The sequence below is a fragment of the Pristiophorus japonicus genome, chromosome 6 (genome assembly GCF_044704955.1).
Source record: "Pristiophorus japonicus isolate sPriJap1 chromosome 6, sPriJap1.hap1, whole genome shotgun sequence".
Taxonomy (NCBI): domain Eukaryota; kingdom Metazoa; phylum Chordata; class Chondrichthyes; family Pristiophoridae; genus Pristiophorus; species Pristiophorus japonicus.
The window spans coordinates 210,847,176-210,868,031 of NC_091982.1; the positions used below are offsets into that span (position 1 = coordinate 210,847,176).

Consider the following 20,856-nt stretch of genomic DNA (forward strand, 5'->3'; position numbering starts at 1 on the left):
AGTAACTTGCATCTTATGGCACCAAATCAGAAGGGCATCTGAATCTATTGCGTGCTATTTAATCATCCATTCCCTCAAGGTCGAATGTTGACTGAGTATGGGGTTCTTCTCTGTGTTCTTCCAAATGCTGAAAATTGTGTTTTGCCTGTTGCTTTCTAAAGAAGGCAGCTGTACACAATCACAGAGAGACAAACCGGATAGGTGGCAGCCCTGCCGACTTCTGAATTGGCATGAGGAGGAAGTTAGTGCAGAGGAATAGAACCTTTTCCATATCAATGTCAGCATCAAGCATTTCCAAGTTGGGTACAGCAGGACCAGATTTAGAGTAAAGCTCCCCTCACAATGTGCTATCTCGCTCTTGAAAAAAGAAAAAAAACTTGCCAAATTACCTTAGGTTACCATGACAGTACACGTTTCTCAGAATGCAGCCCATAATGGGTATGATGACAGATGCATACAGTAGGCAGTTAATACTACAGGAGGGTTTTTTGAGGTGAAAGTGTGTAAGGAAGTGAGCGATGGAATATTTACAGGTGAAGGCTGGGGGTGTAGTGGGAACTGTGCCTCTTCTGGATATTGATTATAAACAATTCCAACAATTTAAGAGCTTGAGAGCAAGAGATATTTGTAAGTGGCAGACACCATTAGTATATTGCATTATTATAAAGTGTTCCTCTTACCTTGTTTTACCTGGTGGGAACATTCATCTCTTTCTGGCCTGTGTCTCGGCATAGGGTATTGCAGTTGCCACTCATTGACCTTGCCACCTCCTTCTATTGTAACTAAGCAGCTCTTTTTGGGAGCCTGCATCACTCTGTTCTAATAAACCTTTTGCTCGTCTGACCTTCTTCAGCAGCACTTTCTCAGCTACATCAAAGATGCAGGGGGCTTTCTGCCCTGCAGCTAACCTCAAAGACATTTCTATCAAAATAACTTGCTTAGCTGCAGCAAAAACAAATCTGATGATGCCTAGCCCTTTAAGCTACTTCAAGCTTTTAAATCCTGCAGCAGCATATTATTTCACACCCTCCAACACGTGAGCTTCCAGGCTTTTAGATGCCTGGCACTTGCCTGAAATATCTTAATAGTTTGACTATGGAAATTGTAGTCGGGTGAGGGGTTTATGAGTTCAGGAATCTGTACATTTAGTTTCGTTTCATTAGCTTTTGGAGGTAGAATGAAAATAAGTCCCATGCAGTATTCGTCTTAAGCAATGCGAGTAGGAAGAATCTCTTCCCTTCTCATATAGGTGGATTGTTCAAGACTTGGGAATTCCAACCAAGTTTCAATATTTGTAATCTGGAGTAAGATTTCCTTTGTGTCTTGTGTAAAGAAATCATTAATCTGTTTATAAAGAACATGTTTCCAATTTTGTGGGGAAATATTTGTCTCCCCCAGTGGTTAAATGAGGACATTGTACCATGGAAATCATGTGTGTTCCGTTTGAAATGCATGTGCTCTTTAACGATTAAATAGTACAATGTTATTTTTCCATTCAGTGGAACGTTAAAGTTTGTTTTGTTTTATTAGGAAATTATATTCATAGACAACGCACCTCTTAAATGTAAAAGTTGCTTTGAAGTATATTTCGAACAACCGGAAGATTTTCAACTAACACTAAAGGACATAGACTCGGGTGAAATAATGTGGACCTCAAAACTGCGGGAGTGTAAGTATCTCCAAAATGCACACACATGATTAGATACTTTTAAACTAAGCTTGTTTGCAAGAAGGGTTTAATTTGCATCTATTTCATGGGCCGATTTAATTTTCTGTGTGCAGTGATTGTTAGTGATATCTGAAATATCAGAAAGTCTGTCACAGTTATGCAATTTTTATTACCTGAATGTTGTAGGCTTGCATGTTTCATTTTTACAAGGGTGAATGATATTTAACATTCTAGTTTTCCTAATTATTTTGAATGATAATTGGTTCCGTTTGGAGATGTTTCCCCCTATGTACCATTCATCCCTTGTAACAGACAGAAACAGGACATGTCGCATTCTTCCCCATGTCTACTGCCCAAACTCTAATTTCTGTGATCATCTGGAGTGTTCAGTATTTATATGGCACACGATGGGCACTGTCAGTTTTCCCTTTCACTGAAGTGGAATGTTGATCTACTGCAGTGTGCCCTACATACACACTCAGCCAGGAAAGCTCTCACAATTATGCTGGATAATGAAATCCAACAATAGAACTTTTTGACATCTGGATTGTGATTACATATGCTTCCCTTCTAATTTCCAAACTTTTGTCTCTTTACAATGTTTTTTTTGTCTCTGCCTATTTTATCAATGCTATTATAGTCATTCCCCTCTCAACTAGGATTACATAGGATATATGGCACAAAAACAGACCATTCGGCCCAACCAGTATAAGCTTCACTCGAGTCTCCTCCCATCTTTCCTGATCTAAGTCGATCAGAATAACCCCCTAGTCCCTCCTCCCTCATATGCTTGTCTAACCTCCCCTTAAATGTATCTATACTATTCGCCTCAATCACTCTTTGTGGTGGAGAGTTCCCATTCTCACCACTCTTTGGGTAAAGAAGTTTCTTCTGAATTCCCTATTTGATGTCTTGGTGACTATTTTATATTGATGGCCTCTAGTTATGCTCTTCCCCACAAGTGGAAACATTCTCTCTGTATCCACTCTATCAAAACCTTTCATAATTTTAAAGACCTCTGTTAGGTCACCCCTCAGCCTTCTTTTTTCAAGAGAAAAGAGACCCAGCCTGTTCCTCCTTTCCTGATATGTATACCCTCGCATTTCTGGTATCATTCTTGTAAATCTTAACTGCACCCTTTTCACTGCCTCTATATCCTTTTTATAATATGGCAACCAAAACTGTACACAGTACTCCAAGTGTGATCTAACCAAGGTTCGATACCAAGTTTAGCATAACTTCCCTATTTTTCAATTCTGTACCTCTTGAAATAAACCCTAGTGTTTGGTTTGTTTTTTTTAACAGCCTTGCTGACCTCTGTCACAACTTTTAGCGATTTGTGTATTTGTGCTCCGAGATCCCTTTGTTCCTCTAACCGCACCCTTCAAGTAATAAGTGCCCTCCCTATTCATCTTACCAAAATGTACATTTATCTGTGTTGAACTTAATTTGCCAATTATATGCCCATTCTGCAAGTGTATTAATGTCCTCCTGTAATTTGTTGCAGTCCTCCTCAGACTATCCCCCCCAATTTAATGTCATCCGCAAATTTAGAAATTGTGTTTTTGATTCTGCAGTCTAAATCGTTAATATAAATTGTGAACAACAGTGGTCCCAGCACTGATCCTTATGGAACACCTTCACCCACTGTGAATAGCTACCTTTTACCCCTACTCTCTGCTTTCTGTCTTGAAGCCAGCTAGCTATCCATTCTACTATCTGTCCCCTGACTCCGCATTCTCTGACCTTGTTCATCAGTTTATTATGGGGTACCTTATCGAAGGCTTTTTGAAAATCTAGTTAAATTACATCTACTGCATTACCATTGTCTATTCTCTCTGTTGCCTCGTCAAAAAATTCAATGAGATTGGTCAAGCAAGACTTTCCCTTTTGAAATCCATTGAATCTCTTTTCTCTATTCCTCCTAAACATTCTCATTCCTCCCTCCCTGGCTCCTCACTATTTTGAAATCAACACTCATTGCACTGTCTCCTAATGCAACTCATTCTTTCTAAGAACCTCAACATTATGCAAAAGTTCGCATCCTTCAATCCTCATCCAATCTAGTTTTTGTTTAAACCAAGCCTAATGTTACTAAATCACTATTGCTTGATTTATCTAATCTCTTTTACTATTTTCAACTTTGATGATGTTCTGTACCATGGATCTGGACTCTTTCCCTAAATGTCTCAATAAAAAAGAACATTAAACGAGCGTCCTTCAAAGTCTGAGATTTTAACCATAATACATAATATAGGACCTTACAGTATAGTTCCAGGAACAGAATTACTGGGATTCAGGCTTAATGTTCACACAAGCAGTGTAACATTGAATTTTATAAAATGAACAAATTGAATTCTGATGTAAAATTATTCTTGGTGTTTTTGTATAATTAGCATTTTTCATATTTCAAGTTTTAGAATTTTTTTTTTTTAGTTTGCTAATTCAGCCATCTTAATTGAGATACAACCTCTCCCTTTTAATCTGAAGAATATCTTTGTATGATGAAATAATATTACAGGTGACTGGGCAAACCATATGCAGAATAGACAAGGAAAACGGGACATTAACAGTAAGTTTTAACTTAAAAAGCCTATTAATTTAGTATTGGTTCTTTAAGTCCTTTTTCAAAAAGATCATAACCATAAGTACAATGGAGTTCTTTGGTTACAAAAAAGGTGCAAATCTATATAAGTGGCTGAGTGTAGATTGCTGTAATGGAATCAGGATATTGAAAAGATGTGAATCTAATAGACTTGCCTCCAAGTGAAGATTTTAAATAATTCAAAGCGAAGAATTCTTAAAATGAGGAAATATTTGTTTCAGCTGGGGACAGCGAAACGGGAGCTGCAAAGCATCCCAACATTAGCTTGATTCCCTACTCTTGATGGAAAATGCATGTGTGCATATCTGTGGTAAAGACAGGATGTGGCCTTGCTTAGATATAATACCAACACTCCTTGTCTATGCCTACGCAAGAATATGGCGACTTGGGTGAGATACTGCAGGGCTGTTGGTACCTATAGTAAGAGTAATTTCCTTTAAAAGAGGAGAAGAGACAAGAGGAAAATTGTTAAAGCATCATCAAAAAGTGTTTCTTTGGATAAAAAGCTCACAGAAAATGTATGATAAACTAATCTGTACTGATTACCAAATTGAAGGAAAATTAGCCTGCTGGATGCTCCAACATAATTCTTTTTATGAAATAACATAGAGAGGATTATCTGCCCTCCTAGTCACTGAACAACAGGTGTGACATGTGGAGCACAACCTAAAAAAAATTACTCCTGTCACATCAGCAAGTCGATCACACCAGGTTTGATGTAAAATTAAATTACAAATAAACTCACTATTTTCCAAAATACATTTTCTAGCTCATAATTTTAATAAATATTCCTGAAGTAACTAAAGTACAGTTGGAGGGGGTGACACAGATTTAAGTGGGCTCTGCTGATGTCTAGAACTGAGTTTATTATTTCCCAATGCTTTACTATTGTTAGAAAGGGATGTCATTTAAGCTTAAAAACCTGATAATGGATAAGAAATTGGCTGAAGCATAGGAAGTATAAGATACTTGTTAGAGGAATTATGTTGGGGTGGAAGAAACACTTTGTGGGATGCCTCATGGAGTATCCTAGAGTTAATTTGTTGGATCCCAACTATTTCTAAATTAGAGACTTGAATTCAGAAGCTTAATTCAAAGTGGCAAGTTTCACAGATGATACCAAACTAGGAGGGGGAATTAAAGAATGAGTTGGACAAAATGTTTAAATGGGCAGAACAATGGTAGACAACATTGTAAAGTACTGCAAACAAGAAGAAAATGGCTGACTTAAGTCATGGTTGACCCATCCACAATTGTAGCCAGGCCAGGATGGCGGAAACAGGTTTCCGCCGGACTTCGTATTTCACCCCGCCTGGTGCTCCGACCCCTTACCGCTCAGCGGCGTTCCTTCTCAGCCGCGGCAGTCATTTTGTTTTAATTGTCGGCTGACTGTGTAGTTGGCCCGACAATGGCAGCCGCTGGTTCGTCTGGGCCACCAGCAGGCAGCCCGACACCCCATCTTGGGTGCCAGGCCGCTGACCCGGCTGAGCAGTAAGGGGTCGGAGCGCCAGGCGGGGCGGAAACATGTGTCGTGGCGGAAACCTGTTTCCGCTGTCCCCGGCCCGGCTGAAATTGCGGATGGGTCGGCCCCACCGCCTGTCCCCGGTCGGAAAGGCCTTACCGCCCCTCTTAGAGGTGGTAACGAGCCTTAAAAAAGGAGGCAGTTTCGGCTCAGTGGGCACCAAGGAGGCCTCACTAAGCTTCGCAGTGTCCCTCCCCTTTAAGTGAAGGGGAGGGACATTGCAACGCTTCAGCATGACGCGGCACATTTGCGTCGTGGTGATGGACACCACCGCGCTCCCAACGCAAACCTGCCCCTACACCGCCTCAAACAGTGCCCTGGGATGCGGCGACGACGTTAAATATCTGAATTTCCCGCCACTTCCCTCCGAATCCCTCCGGGCGGTCATAATTCAAATTCGAATTATCCGCCCCAAACGGGGTGGAGGGCAGTTTACAGCCCCTATTGTTTTAGTAAACAACAGATTCAATTACTGCAGGAGGAATCAACCAAGTAAATAGAATGCTGAACTATAGAGCCAAAGCAGTCAGGCGCCAATCAGAAGATCTCATGCTCAAACTGTGGTCAGACCAGATCTTGGGGCAACTAAGAGAAGATCTTACTGAGGTGTATAAGATAGTACATGGTATAGGAAAAGTAGATTTGAAACACAACTTTAAACTAAACTGTGTGAGCAGGACAATGGGCCAGATGTGCAGAAAAGAAAGAAGCAACTACTAAAAGGCACACAAAGAACAATCGATGCATAGAATGAACTTCTGGGTAATGTATTAGTGGCAGATATCCTGGAATTATTTTTAAAAGAGTTGAGTGCTTTGAGAGCAAACTGTGGGCTGTCGTCAGATGAATAAACTAGGATGGGCCTCGTTAATATTTATTTTGTTTGATAATGTTCCTGTGAAGCACCTTTGGACGTTTTACTATGTTAAAGGCGCTATATAAATTCAAATTGTTGTTGTGTTCTTGTCAATCAAGTGTTAGTGAATAATTCTTTGTAACTTCAGAAAACAGGAGAAGAAAATCAAGCAATGACACCTTTCCTGAAGAAACCAGTTCCAAAAGAACACGCTGGGATGATACAAGTACAGTACTTCTAATTATTTAATGGAATTAAATAGTTAAACAGAATTTATGCAAGAAGATAATATGTAGTGTTAAAGCTAATTGGAGATTGATAGACAGCCATAATGATATCGGGTAATTTAGATGACATTCTAAACCACAAGAGCTTTGCTTCTCACGTCATCAGAGCCCCAGAGATTACGTTAAACATGTAATGCACTTCCATGCACCATTTATATCTACTTTCAGCAATTGTGCTTGGATGTCTTGCTGTGTGAGTTGAAAGGCTGTTGAGGTTGATATTGCACGTCTGTTAGCCTCCATTTGTCCATACAATGGGATTGAATGGAGCTGTTTGTTTCAAAATCATGTGCCTGAAAGCTAGAATGTTATTTCAAGCCAGACTATTTAGCTAAGATTTACTGTGTCTGACACATTTAAGCCCAATTTTCCAACACCAGTAAAATTGGGGGCTACATCACCCATGGCACAGATGCATGCTGGCACTGGGGAGGGTTGGTCTCACCGCATTTTGCAAGGTAAGCCCCTCTGCTTAATTAGAATCTTCTCCCTATGCAGCTGAATAGCACTGTAAACTTCCCAGCTATGGGAGGAACCATGCCAGAACTTCAATTTGTCTGTAAATCTCCCACCGGAGGTGGCATTGCTTGGCCACTGCAGTGAACCTGAGGTGCCAAAGACAGGTCCCAATGACATACTCGTGCAGAAGTACTGTGGTCTGTAAACATGGGATCATGTGTTTTGACAGTAACGAACATATGCCCCTGATGCCTTGCTGGGCCCGAAGACGTGCCTTCATGTATTGGCCCTCCTCATCCAGTTCATGCAGCACTGTGAGAACAGCCAGAGGGATTTATATATTCCCAATTTGTTATTTGTAACTTGGTCCTGCATCAGTAATTACCCAGACTCCAGAAAAGCATATCTCAGCCAAATGTAAGCTTTGATCAAAAAGGCAACAACGTGCAAAGAAAAGAATTATGCATGCTATTCAATGTACAAGCAAAGAAATAATCACTGCCAAAAAAATAGACTTCAAAACCCCATTGTAACAATAGCAACCTAGCTTTAATAGACATTGCAAAGCAGGACAGGCCTGTTTCCCTATCATGCGCTCATTTTATGTGGGTGAGGTGTGCCTGAAGTTGTGAAATTCAACTTTGCACCTCATCTCTCTAAATATACCAATTAAAGAAGGCAGTTGAATGTTTTAACACAGCATCTTTGCTTACCTCACAAACGTCCATTGGGCAGTTAACTGCGACATAAATCGGACGTTCAAAGTCAAGAGCTCAGTTTTTTTCAACTTGCCCTCATTACCAGCAAGGTTCTATGCCACTGGCCGAGCCTTGGAAAACTGGTTTCCTAATTCTATGGAATCTTGAAACTGATTGCTTTTGCAGGTGCACTTGAACTATTTTAAGTTAATTAATGATTTTGATATTTTTTTAAATTTGTAATATATTGGAAGAACGTTGACAGTTACCCAACAATCTCTTCTTTTTAAAGTTCTCATTTTATATTCAGGTTCTTTTTCTGAATATTTTACTTTTAATTTTTGCTATTTTTCAATAGATTTTGAAACTTATTTATAGAAGACCTTTCGAAATAAGTCTGACCGCTCTTGCTCATTTCACATTTGATATTTTGTTACTTTTCCACAAAAGATTAACTCCTGAAATTTCTACGGGGGTTCTTCTGGTCTCTTCCCCTAACTTTGGCGGTAATCCTGGAGAAATGGCTATTTACGCCGTTTCGCCGAGGTTGCTGCTGAAGCTACAGAGGGAGACCGAGGAGCCATGTAAAAATTCTATCTGAAATCTATTGCTTCAATTCTGCTTAATTTGCTCTGAAGCACGAGAGACAAGGCAGAATATTGGTCCAGAATTTGCAGTGTCCCGTGAGCTGGATTTGTTTCCTCACCCTTTAGCTCGAAGGGGGAGAAAAAAAGAGATAGAAAGGAAAAGTAAGAAAAACATTTTGAATTTTAAATTTGAAAAAGCTCTAGGAACAATTTACTACCTGCATGAATGAGACTCCACAGTTTAAATTGTTCTCTTTTTGGGCCTCCAAGGTTGAGTAACATTGCAGACAATGTTCCCTGTAATTTTCAAAATACAGTGCATGCCCGTTTTTTTATTTCAATGCCGGCAAGCTGTCTGCGCAGGAGTCCTGGGGCACTGCGCGGCCATGGAGCTTAAGGGGAACATTGATTGCAGGAACATAAATCTTGCCATTAAAAGAGACCTTACCTCATTAAATACCAGTCATAACTTTCTGAGGTGAGTTCAATTTGTATTCACAACGTAAATCCAGCAACTTTTGAAACTTGTGGTGAGGTTGAGGGGCATGCTCCTGTTTGTGCGAGGCTAATGGACAGCACCTAGCGGTGATTTGCAACTCATGGCATATTTCCTTCTCGCCACAAATTGTTGAGTTTTTTAGTTGCCATTATTTTCCCAGAAAATTATGGGTCATTATGATTTAGGGTGCAATCAAAGCAATGTGCAGTAGGGGGCAACATGTCATTAATCTGTGCCACAAGAACACTCTTGCATTGGCAGTTTGATATTTTTATCTTGACAGTGTGGAACTTCATCCTTGGATCCAATCTATAAATGTTTGACAGCAATCATTGTAAAATAACCAATTATGATAAGGAATGCTAAGCTTACACTAGGAAAGAAAGAACAAAAACTTTGCATTTATATGGCAACTTCTAAGTCACAGGACTTCTAAAAGCGCTTTACAGGGCAATTCATTACTTTTGAAGTTCAGTCAAGTTTGTTATGTGGGTAAACATTAACATTCCTCAACAAAAGGTTGTAGGGGTAACTTTTTGACCTCCTTCTTATGGCCGGAGCCTCGAATGCTGGGAGCATATATTGGGAACTTTGGGCATATGCTATGCATGAGTTACTGACTTTAAAAATCATGCACAGCACGCACCCAAGTTCCCAATATGTGCTTCCAGTAGATGGAGCTTCCCTGTGTGAAGTTGGAAAATTAGCCATTAAACCTTTTGAATAATGTAAAACAAAATGCTAGCAATACACATCAGATCAGTCGGCCTCTGTATGGTGAAAAAGTTTTATATTTTAGGCTTAACCCTTCATCAGAGCTTTGATGATACCCACAATTTTGACCTGTCTTTTCTCTTTACAGATGCTGAGTGACCAGAATTCTCTGTTTTTGTTTAAGATTTCCAGTCTTTGTAGTTTTCTTTTTCTTTTTTAAAGAATGTAATTTTTTCAAAAAAGGGTGTTTGTTCAAAAAAGGAAGTAAAGATAAATCCAGCAACTACAGGCCAGTCAATTCAACCTCGGTAATGGGAAAGCTTTTAGAAACAGTAATCAGGGACAAAATTAAGAGTCACTTGGATAGGGATGGATTAATTAAGGAAAGCCAACATGGATTTGTTAAAGGCAAATCGTGTTTAACCAACTTGATCGAGTTTTTTATAAGATAACAGAGCAGGTTGATGAGGGTAGTGTGGTTGATGAGGTGTACATGGATTTCCAAAAGGCGTTTGACAAAGTGCCACATAATACGCTTGCCAGCAAAATTGAATCCCCTGGAATAAAAAGGACAGTGGGAGCCTGGATATGAAATTGGCTAAGTGACAGGAAACAGAGAGTAGCAATGAATGGTTGTCTTTCAAACAAGACGAAGTATACAGTGGCGTTTCCCAGGAGTCAGTTTTAGAACCATTCTTTTTCTTGGTATGTATTAATGACTTGGACATAGGTGTACAGGGCATAATTTCAAGATTTGCAGATGATACAAAACTTGGAAGTATAGTGAACAGTGAAGAGGAGAGTGATAGACTTCAGGAAGACATAGACAGGCTGGTGAAATGGGCGGACACGTGGCAGATGAAATTTAACGTAGAAAAGTGTGAAGTGATGCATTTTGGTAGAAAGAATGAGGAGAGGAAATATAAACTAAATGGTACTATCCTAAATGGGGTGCATGAACCTGGGGGTATGTGTGCATAAATCGTTGATTGTAGTACGGGCTGGTTGAGAAAGCAGTTAAAAAGACTTACGGGATCCTGGGCTTCATAGATAGAGGGATAGAGTACAAAAGTCTGGAAATTATGATAAACCTGTATAAAATACTGGTTCAGCCCCAACTGGAGTATTGTGTCCAATTCTGTGCACCGCACTTTAGGAATGATGTGAAGACCTTGGAGAAGGTGTAGAAAAGATTTACTAGAATGATTCCAGGAATGAGGGACTTCAGTTCCGTTGCTCGACTGGAGAAGCTGGGGTTGTTCTCCTTAGAGCAGAGAAGATTGAGAGGAGATTTGATAGAGGTGTTCAAAATCATGGGGGGCCTGGACAGAGTAGATAGAGAGAAACTGTTCCCATTGGCAGAAAGGTCTACATGCATAATTTTAGCACTGATTGGGACGGCAGGGAATCGTCAGGCCAACCACAGAGCACAGGTCAGCAACACCATGTTAAAGATGAGGGCTGAGCCGATGGAGAGAATTAGGGAGAGCAATTTAGCTCATTCTGAAGCCCAAAGAGTGCCATGCAGAGCGTTTTCCTTTTTGCTTTCAATGTGTCTTTTAAGAGATGCTGGTTCTGGCCATTTTCTGCTCTATATGGTGGGCAGGTCCAGCACTCCGCGGTCGCTCCACTGTCCTTACCAAAATGGCATTGAGGTTCAAACTACACCATGCGTCCTCGACATATATGGCGTAATGAGTCTTCCGTCTGTATTGGGTGAGCCGCTGGACAACTGATTTGAGGCCCACTCAAAAATTGCAGCAGGCAGGCCTCGGGTTCCCACGAAAAACAGGGTGACATAGAGGCTAAAATCAGGGCCGAGGAGTGAAGAGACAGGGGAAAGGGAAATGGCAGAAAGTGATATTGGGAAATTCTTTGTGAAACAGTATGACTTGTCCAAAGGACCCTAATCATCAATCATCCATATGTGGAACCTCTGATGGTGTGGCCAAAAATATAAAACTAACTGTTCTACGATATTGTGCACTGAATGTACACTTTTCCAGTTTTGTAATCAGTTGGATTTGATTTATCTGTTACCCTCTGGCAATAATGCCACAGACCTTTAATCCTCTGAAAATCCATTTGAATACGTAGCAGAAATCTATTTGTGGCATGCTGAAAGTTGATACCCTGCTGTGACTGCCCTCTACACTTACTGCAGCTGCCTGTTTACCTCATAAATCTACAATGGATTTAAAGCAGTTCCTCTAAAAGTATAACATCAAAGATAAATTGCCAGCATGAGCCAAACAGATCGGAAGGTCCCTGAACATTGCCCTGCTCTGTGCTGAACTATTTGATCACAGTTTGGTGTCATAGGTGTGCTACAATTGGGTTAAATGTCATTGGACCAGAGAATGGAAAACAAATCAGTCAGACTTCCCACTCTTGATACTTATGCAGTCACCTCTGCAGAAAAGTGCGTCTGTGAAAGACAACATAGGGGCTGGATTTGACAAATTGCCTGCTGACATTTACAGCATCAATTTGCACATGAAGACTGGCTACTTGGGCCAGATGCTGGAGAGTGACTGATGCCTGTGGAGCCATGAGTCACCACATTCAGTAAAGGAGGAGAGAAAATTGGAGAACCAAAAGCCTGCAAATTTCATAATCACTTTAACTGATGAGGAAATGAGTATCATCCTCCTGCCTCCAATTTCCACTCCACCCCGTGGCCCCCACCCCCCCCCCCCCCCCACCCACCACCACGCTCCATTCCCAAGTATTTCCCATCTGTCCCTCCACGCCGCTCCCCGGCTGCAACCAGGTGCCAAAGGCCTACCCATCGGACAGCCAGACAGCCTCTCAATCTAGCTGGCTGCGACCAGGAAACTGAGATAGAAAATGCTAATCAGGTCCTGCCATTAAATTTGCCAGGACCTGCGGAAACCCGTTCTTCTGGATTTCCCAACCTCAAAGCAGCCCCCCACCCCACCCCCGGCTCACTCCCCACCTTCGAGTTAATATCTAGCCTCTAATCACAACTTTCTTAGTTTTCAAGGTTTCCAGCCACAAAGTCATGGGGAAAGCCAGTGGAAATAAGGAATGGAATCAATAACTATCAAATCTTGTTGTAAAGTTGTGCATTCTATGTATATTTTATACTCTCAGTCGTGGCTCAGTTGGCAGCATTCTCACTTCTGAGTCATAAGTTTGTGGGTTCAAGACCCATTCCAGAGACTTGAGCACATTATCTAGCTGGCACTTTGAGGGGGTGCAGCTCTGAGGGGGTGCTGTGCTATCAGAAATGCTGTCTTTTAGATGAAACATTAAACCAAGTCCCCATTTGCCCTTTCAGGTTGATGTAAAAGATTGCAGGGCACTATTTGAAGAAGAACACAGGAGTTCTCTTGGTGTCCTGGCCAACATTTATCCATTAACAAATACCTAAAACATTGTGGGAGCTTGTTATACACAAATTGGCTGCCGCATTCCGACATTACAACAGTAACTACACTTCAAAAGTTCTTCATTGATTGCAACGCACTTTGGAATGTCCTAAGGTTGTGAAAGCCCCTATATAAATGACGTTCTTTTTTTTCCGATTATAGTACTGTGATACATAATATGCACTTTTAAGGCTTTAACTAAAAAGGCAATCAGACACAGGACTGTGACTTATGTAGTATATTTTAAAGTAAATATATATAAATGCCCTGCATAATTTTAAATAATAATAGATGGAAGGGAGTCACTATTGACTTTCATCTAACCTCAGAATACATTCAAGATTCTCTTTCAAGGTTTATTACGTTTTCTGAACTCCACAATTATCGTCTTGTAAATGCTCATAGACTTGAAATTTGCACCAATGTTTTGTAAAGTAGAAACAGGTTTGGAGTATATTTGCTTTGCAATTGTCAACATTTAAAGAAAAAGTTAGAAATAACATGCAAAATTACCCACGGTGATCCAGAGAGAGGCCACATTATATCATTTTTCCACAGTATGGTGTCTAAGTGCTTGGGTTTAGTTTAATAATGAACTCAAATCTATAATGCATTAATCCTGAAGTGAAATGCCAGCAAGTAACATTGAATTTGCCATGCAATTATAAAGATATTTAGCAATTCATTGAAGCTTTACAAATGGCTCTATTGTTGCTAATTCATTTGAATGTACATTTTTTTCGTAGCAGATGGACCAACATGCAAAAAGAATGATATTATCACTGACAAGCAGTTAATGCGGTTTGCTCAAAAACTAGGGAATAATTGGAAAGTGTTTGCCATTAGCTGTCTTGATCTTCAGTACCAAGATATTCAGAACACGAAGGACGAAAATGAAACAATACAAATATTTAACATGTTGCAAAAATGGAAAAATAAGGAACTGGACAATGCAACTCCTTCCAATCTCCGTGATAAACTCAGAGATGCCGATATTGAATATGAAGCCTGGAATATCCTAGAAGGTACAGAAAAAATACAATTTTACAAACATAGGGGACTCTTTCCACTGTTGTTCATGGTAAGAAAAAAGTAGCGGGCTATAGAACTGGCAAAAAAAACTGGGAAATCTGCTAAAATTGGCAGTTTTACCCTTTACTGTGCTGGTCCTTATTTTCTATCCCTAAAATGGCACATTAATGTTCACTAAAATAAAATTGCATTAAAAATCTACTGTTGTTTGCCATGCTCTCATTAATGAGTTTTCAGGCTAGCATGCGTCAATTTTTTGTTTTAATTTTCCCCCTGCAATCATGTAGCAGTTTCCCCATTCTCTCAGTTGGAGTTAATTCAGCAATAGAACATCATCATCATCATCGGCAGTTCCTCGAAATCGAGGAAGATTTGCTTCCACTCTAAAAATGAGTTCTTAGGTGACTGAACAGTCCAATACGGGAATTACAGTCTCTGTCACAGGTGGGACAGACAGTCATTGAAGGAAAGGGTGGGTGGGACTGGTTTGCCGCACGCACTTTACGCTGCCTGCGCTTGATTTCTGCATTCTCTCGGCGATGAGACTCAAGGTGCTCAGCGCCCTCCCAGATGCATTTCCTCCACTTAGGACGGTCTTTGGCCAGGGACTCCCAGGTGTCGGTGGGGATGTTGCATTTTATCAAGGAGGCTTTGAGGGTGAGCAATAGAACAGCTAAACTCTGGCAGAGTATCAATATGATGTCACTGCCATTGTTAAATCATGGGGCTCAGTGGTGCCATTAGTGGGAGAGGGCTGACTGCAGGGGAGGGGGTGTCCTTATGGGCTAAGTTCCTTCCATGGATCTTCTAAACTATGCTGCTCACAGGCACGTTAATCAACACGAACTAAGGAGCACATTAAAACGATGAGCACTAAACTGTTGAAAAGCCCAAGTGCACTGCATATTTCTACATTTCACTCTCCTTCATGAAAAATCAACAATCTCAGTGGTTTATATTGATCATTACAAATACAAAGAGAAGCAAAACTGACCAAGAAATTGATATACAAGCATAATTTACAATACAATCTACACAAATAGATAATGTAGACAATTTTAAAAACTTGACTTGTTGTTGACTCTGTTTTTAATTTCGAAACTCAGAAGTTGATCATATAAATAAAAGCAAGTACTTTGGTTCTGATTTGATGGATCTTTAAATCAGTTTTTCAAAATCCAGAAATGGCCAAGTCAATTAATCAAACTGCACAAATTTGCTGCTCAGCATAATTTTCCAGTTCCCCGCTGTACAGAGCTCTATTACTATCCTTGATGACTACTTAAGTAGTTAAGTGGATGTGACATGAAATCAGCATTACTACAGGCAAGTCGTGATTAGCCAGGATTCTGCTGGTAAGGCTAACAAATACCTACAGAGCTAACTCACCAGTGGAAAACTGAAATAATTAGAATTTCTATTCACTACCCTTAAAATAAAACTGAATGGAGAAATTAAAACCCTTCGTTCTAAAAATGGAAAACATCCCCCAAAGAGCCAATAATGCTGGGCATTTTTATTGGGGATAGGATGCTTGAAGGCAGAATGATAGTGTGTTGGAGATTGCAGGATTTATGACCTATGCACCCTGTCCCTGTATTAGACACACCACGCATAAATCTGGAAGAGTGCAGAGCTTAGTCAGTATTTCTCCAACAATCTACATATACCTCTTTCATATGATTGTCTGCAATGGTGATTGAAGTCAGTAAAAATGTGTTCAGGAGGACAGAATATCAGTTAGCAGTAATGGACGTAACGACATGGGCCTGGAGTTTCCGCTCGATTGTGTTTTTCTGACACAGTTCACCTGAAATTGGCAAAATCAACGTAAATTTCGAGGAATTTTAAGTGAAAATTGCATTCAGCACAACTCGAGCTTCCGTGATCGTTTGCGCTAGTTTTAAAACGTCGCATTAGAAGCAGGCCCTGCCCACAAAACTGGCCAGGTACCCCCAGGGTAAATTAATCACTATTGGGAGTTTCTGCTAACTGCACCTGTTTGAAGACCTTCGAGGAAGCTGGTTCTTTTGGGAGCAAGATCAATAATAGGAACGTTTTAAAACTTTTGATTATATATTTTTTTATTTATTAGGAAACCCCAATATAAATAGCAAATGGTTCTGTATATTTTGTTAAAGTCATTTTCAGTTATGTAAAATCAGGTTACTCACAAGCAATGTTCCCGTTAATTTTTGGGGGGTGCGCGACCCCTTTAAGGAGCTGCGCGGCCCATTCGAAATACCATGCATGCACGATTTTTCCTATTTAGAAGCTGGTGAGCTGGCTGCGCGGGAGCTGCCAAGTGCCACGCAGCTTAACGGGAACGTTGCTCACAGGTGATGGATAGACACTGATTACAATGCTTATTTTTTGTGATAAACCCATTTTCAGCTGTATTAATCGAACTGCATCAAGATACCACTCTTAAATATATCAAGGAATATTTTTAAAGGCAACATTTTTTTTAAGTGCTCAAAATCTCTAAATTGCGCTGATTCATGGAAGATATTAGGCTGAAAAATCTGGCCTCGCCAGATTTGTCTTGACAGATTCTACGCATCGCCGGGAGAAGGACATCCGCGCAGGAGAGATTGGGTTATTTGCTCAACTCATGCCAAGCGAATGTCCTTCAAAGTTTTACGCCTGGTAAAAGCAGGCGCATAGCTTACTTTTATCGGCATAACACTTTTAAAATATATAAAAATTAAATTTAAACACTCATTTTTATATTAACAACCCTGTCCATTAAAGTAAGTTTATTTTTAACCCTATTAAAACACATTAAATAAAAGTCTGCAACTATTTGTACTAACTGAAAGGCAGCTGTTTCTCTTGATTGGCTCTCCATTTTCACATGACCTATTGCTGATTGGTCCCCTTGGAGGATAAGCCACACCCTGAAGTTGCTCTGGAATGTGTCACTGGAAACACCCAGCCCAAGTTCTGACTGACTTTCCAATTTGTAATTCGATCCATTTTGACTTCAGAAGCCACAAAATATAGCTACACAGAAGGGAGACTTAGTACAAATAGTTATTCCATTAAAAAAATTCTCTAAAATATTTAAGAGTGGTATCTTGATGCAGTTTGATTAATACAGCTGAAAATGGGTTTATCACAAAACATTTAATTACATTTAATTTCAACTAATTTTAAATATCAGGTGTTTTATTTATTTATTATGCTGTATTTTGCTGTTTTCGGATTTTTCTCGTTGATAGTAATGGGAACTCATACAAACGGAGTTCCCATCTTTATCAATGAGAATACTGCATAGTGTGGTGATCCAGGCCCACGTGATTCCAGCTTGTATGAACGTACGTACCTGAAAGACATCTTCCCACGTGCTGCGTAGCAAATCTAGTAGATTTTTTTTGGGTCGGAGGCATTTGTACGAAGGAAGCCTCCTAGTGCAATTTCGTCCCTTTATGTTCAGCGATATGCAAATGACTTAGAACAGAAACTTGAGAAAAAATAACACTGTTCAAAACTAATGCAATTTTGAGTGCAATTTGCGCCCGGATCGCTGCTTGTGCCCAAAGAAGAAACTCTACTCAATAATAAATTTATCACATAAACAAATTTTCTTCTTTTTAAAACTTTTATTTATGAGTTCTCAAAAACATTTATTACACTTTGGTTTGTTGAGTTGCAGTAATCTAAAATAATTCTAAGGTAAAATAATCTAAATATAAAATTATTTTTTTGTTTACTGACTTCATAGTAATCAAATTAACAAGAGAGTTAACAATACACACTGCAATTTTCTGTAGTTAAGTCGAATGATTCTTGACCAGACGCATTGGCCCTGGAATTCCATGGGGATTGTCCCAAATTCCTGCTATAACTTCAGCAGTACACTGGTGAGATCTTTAGATAATGGCCGCTTTCAGGCATTTACTCCATTTCTTCAGGGCTTCTGTTTACCTCCTGCCAAAGTTACATCAAGAGTTCAGATGAACCCAGACAGAAATTTAGAACCATTGTGATCTAACTCTGTGAAAACATAGCTAGGTCTGGTGGCTATAATTTTAAGCGGCATTCTGCCAGAATCTTTGGAAGCTCCATACCACCTGTTTGGGCCACTGATTGGGTTTAAATCTGGTGTGGAGCTCCTTTGCCAATGACTTTCCATTGTCATATCCACAGCCTTCTCTGAAGGCTGACATCTTTATTACTTACTTCTATCTCCATTTTATTTTAAACTTTTTTTGTCTTCTCATAGGTTTCTGTAATCAAGTGAAGATGCATGAGGAACTACATGAGTAGACAACGTGGCGAGAAGTCTTTAAGATCCACATTCATTCGCAGTTTGCCTATTAATGGGTGACATGGGTTTTCTAGATTATCTATTTTAGAAAAAAGCAGGAAATTCAAATCAGAATTTGATTTTTGTAAATGATTTTTGGAACTGAGAAGCACAATAGAAAAGTTATTTTTACACAAAATTAAATAAACTGATATGTATATATAATCCTTCCTTCAAAAAAAGTACACCATTGTTCATATCTTACATGCAGTGAACTACGTGCTGCATTTGTATATAATGTAAAGTTTTTTTAGACACAAAGACAAAATCCTGATGTAAAACGCGATTACAAAAAGTAGCAGCAAATGTACAGAGACCTGTTTTGAGTGGCTAGAATGGTAACGTTGAAATGGATGTTTACAATTTTAATTGCAATCAGCACATCTTTTGAAAAATTAAAATAAAAAACAGTTTTATATGAGTCGTACAGTTTATTTTCTTCTAATCAAATTATAAGTGATTACTCATCTATTAAAATGATACAATTGAATCAATGGCATGGCAAGAGTTAACTGAGGAACAAACATAACCACAAAGAAAATACCCACGATGAGAGACAAAGCATTAAGAAACCAGAAAGTAGAAACAATAGTCATGTATCTGAGAGTTGGATCATTACAATATTGATAACTTATAATATCTGATAATTTGCACAATGCATTTTCATTTTGACTTTTAATAAATACCATATAACTAGAAACATGTCTGCTTTTACCCTGTATGTTTATACCAACATAAAGGGCATAAGGAACTAAACAGGAGCTTTAAGATTATGTTTAGGAAACATTAGAGGAGGATAACATTGCTTAAATTGTCATCCTCTCCACCACAGTCTCCTCCTTTAAGATACTACTTAAAACCTACCTCTTTGACCAAGCTTTTGATCACCCTTCTTAATATTTTCTTCTTTGGCGTGGTAATCATTTTGCTCTTAGTATGCCTCTGTGAAGTGTCTTGGGATGTTTTTCCAAGTTAAAAATAGTTTATAAATGCAAGTTGTTGTTGTAAAACTAATATGGGGGAAGAAAATTGGATATGGAAAATATAATTGACATTAAGGAAATTAAAAGAGATTTCTTGGGCACATTCATGGGAAGCAACGTAGTAAGAACAAATGGAGCTGCTGAAGGAAGAGCATGGTTAGGTAAATAGAAAACAAACAGATCCTTTAAACTAGAAGATGTTTTCCTAAACCATTCTTTTAGTACCCCATAATGTGCTTTAAGGTCCACTTTCAAAACACTTCTTCAGAAATTGCACTCCCCCTTACCTCCAGACAGCCAGATAAACTGTGTTGGCACAGCACTCATAAGCTACTAAGACAGCATAAAATCCAGAGAGTTTCCCTCAGTGGGTTGACTATGCAAAGCGTGCCGTGCAAAATGCCTCTGCACTGGTGGTGCATCAGGAGCACAATTTCAGGCTCTAAGAAACTGGAGTAATATTTTCACAAAGTCCCCAGAGCCACATGGAATGTATACAAGAGTAATCCCAAGATAAATTGTAAATAGTACCATTGGGGAATTTGACCAAGTGCTAAGTCTGTTGTTGATGAACAATTACATCACAGTTTGACCTGTTGTTTTCATGATGGTGAAACTTCAATAAATACACTTTTGATTGGGCAAAAACTCGACCTCAATACCAGTCTCAGTCGATTAAAATCTCAGTGTAATTTTATGAGGTGTGCAGGAGAGTTGTAGGAAAACAGCTGTTGGGGCCCGACACTGAAGAATTTTTTATTTATTTATTCATTCACGGGATGTGGGTGTTGCTGGCAAGACCAGCATTTATTGCTCATCCCTACTTGCCCTTGAGAAGGTAGTGGTGAGCCGCCTTAAACCGTTGCAGTCCACGACAGCAGTGATATGACAAGGGTGGCTTGCTGTGATCATTTCAGAGGGAAATTAAGAGTCAATCACATTGCTTTGAATCTGGAGACACATATAGGCCAGAGCAGCAGATTGCCTTTCCTAAGGAACATTAGTGAACCAGTTGGGTTTTTAAAACAATCCGGTAGTTTCATGGTCACCATTGTTTGAAGTTCAACTCTTAAAGATCGAGTAAGTGAGAATCTAAGTGATAATTTTCTGCTTGTGATGCACCTGAAAGTGCGCGTGCATCTCGTGCTACAGGCAATGGGAAGAGCCTCCTAGTTTTCTCCATGATCTCTCACTTCAATAATTATGCAGCACTGTTGGCAGAGATTGGTCCATGCATT

General features: G+C 39.6%; 1 protein-coding gene across 2 annotated transcripts in view; it reads left to right on the forward strand.

The window, feature by feature from the left end:
- Positions 1 to 19,056, forward strand: part of LOC139265370 (uncharacterized) — a 99,261-nt gene extending 80,205 nt beyond the window's left edge. For both annotated transcript variants that reach the window (XM_070882342.1, XM_070882343.1), the window contains exons 14-18: positions 1,531 to 1,669; positions 4,191 to 4,241; positions 6,801 to 6,878; positions 14,038 to 14,316; positions 18,552 to 19,056. In XM_070882342.1, the coding sequence (XP_070738443.1) occupies positions 1,531 to 1,669; positions 4,191 to 4,241; positions 6,801 to 6,878; positions 14,038 to 14,316; positions 18,552 to 18,595 (591 nt within the window). In that variant the 3' untranslated portion in view covers positions 18,596 to 19,056. The remainder of the gene's footprint in view (positions 1 to 1,530; positions 1,670 to 4,190; positions 4,242 to 6,800; positions 6,879 to 14,037; positions 14,317 to 18,551) is intronic.
- The last annotated feature ends 1,800 nt before the right edge of the window (positions 19,057 to 20,856 follow it).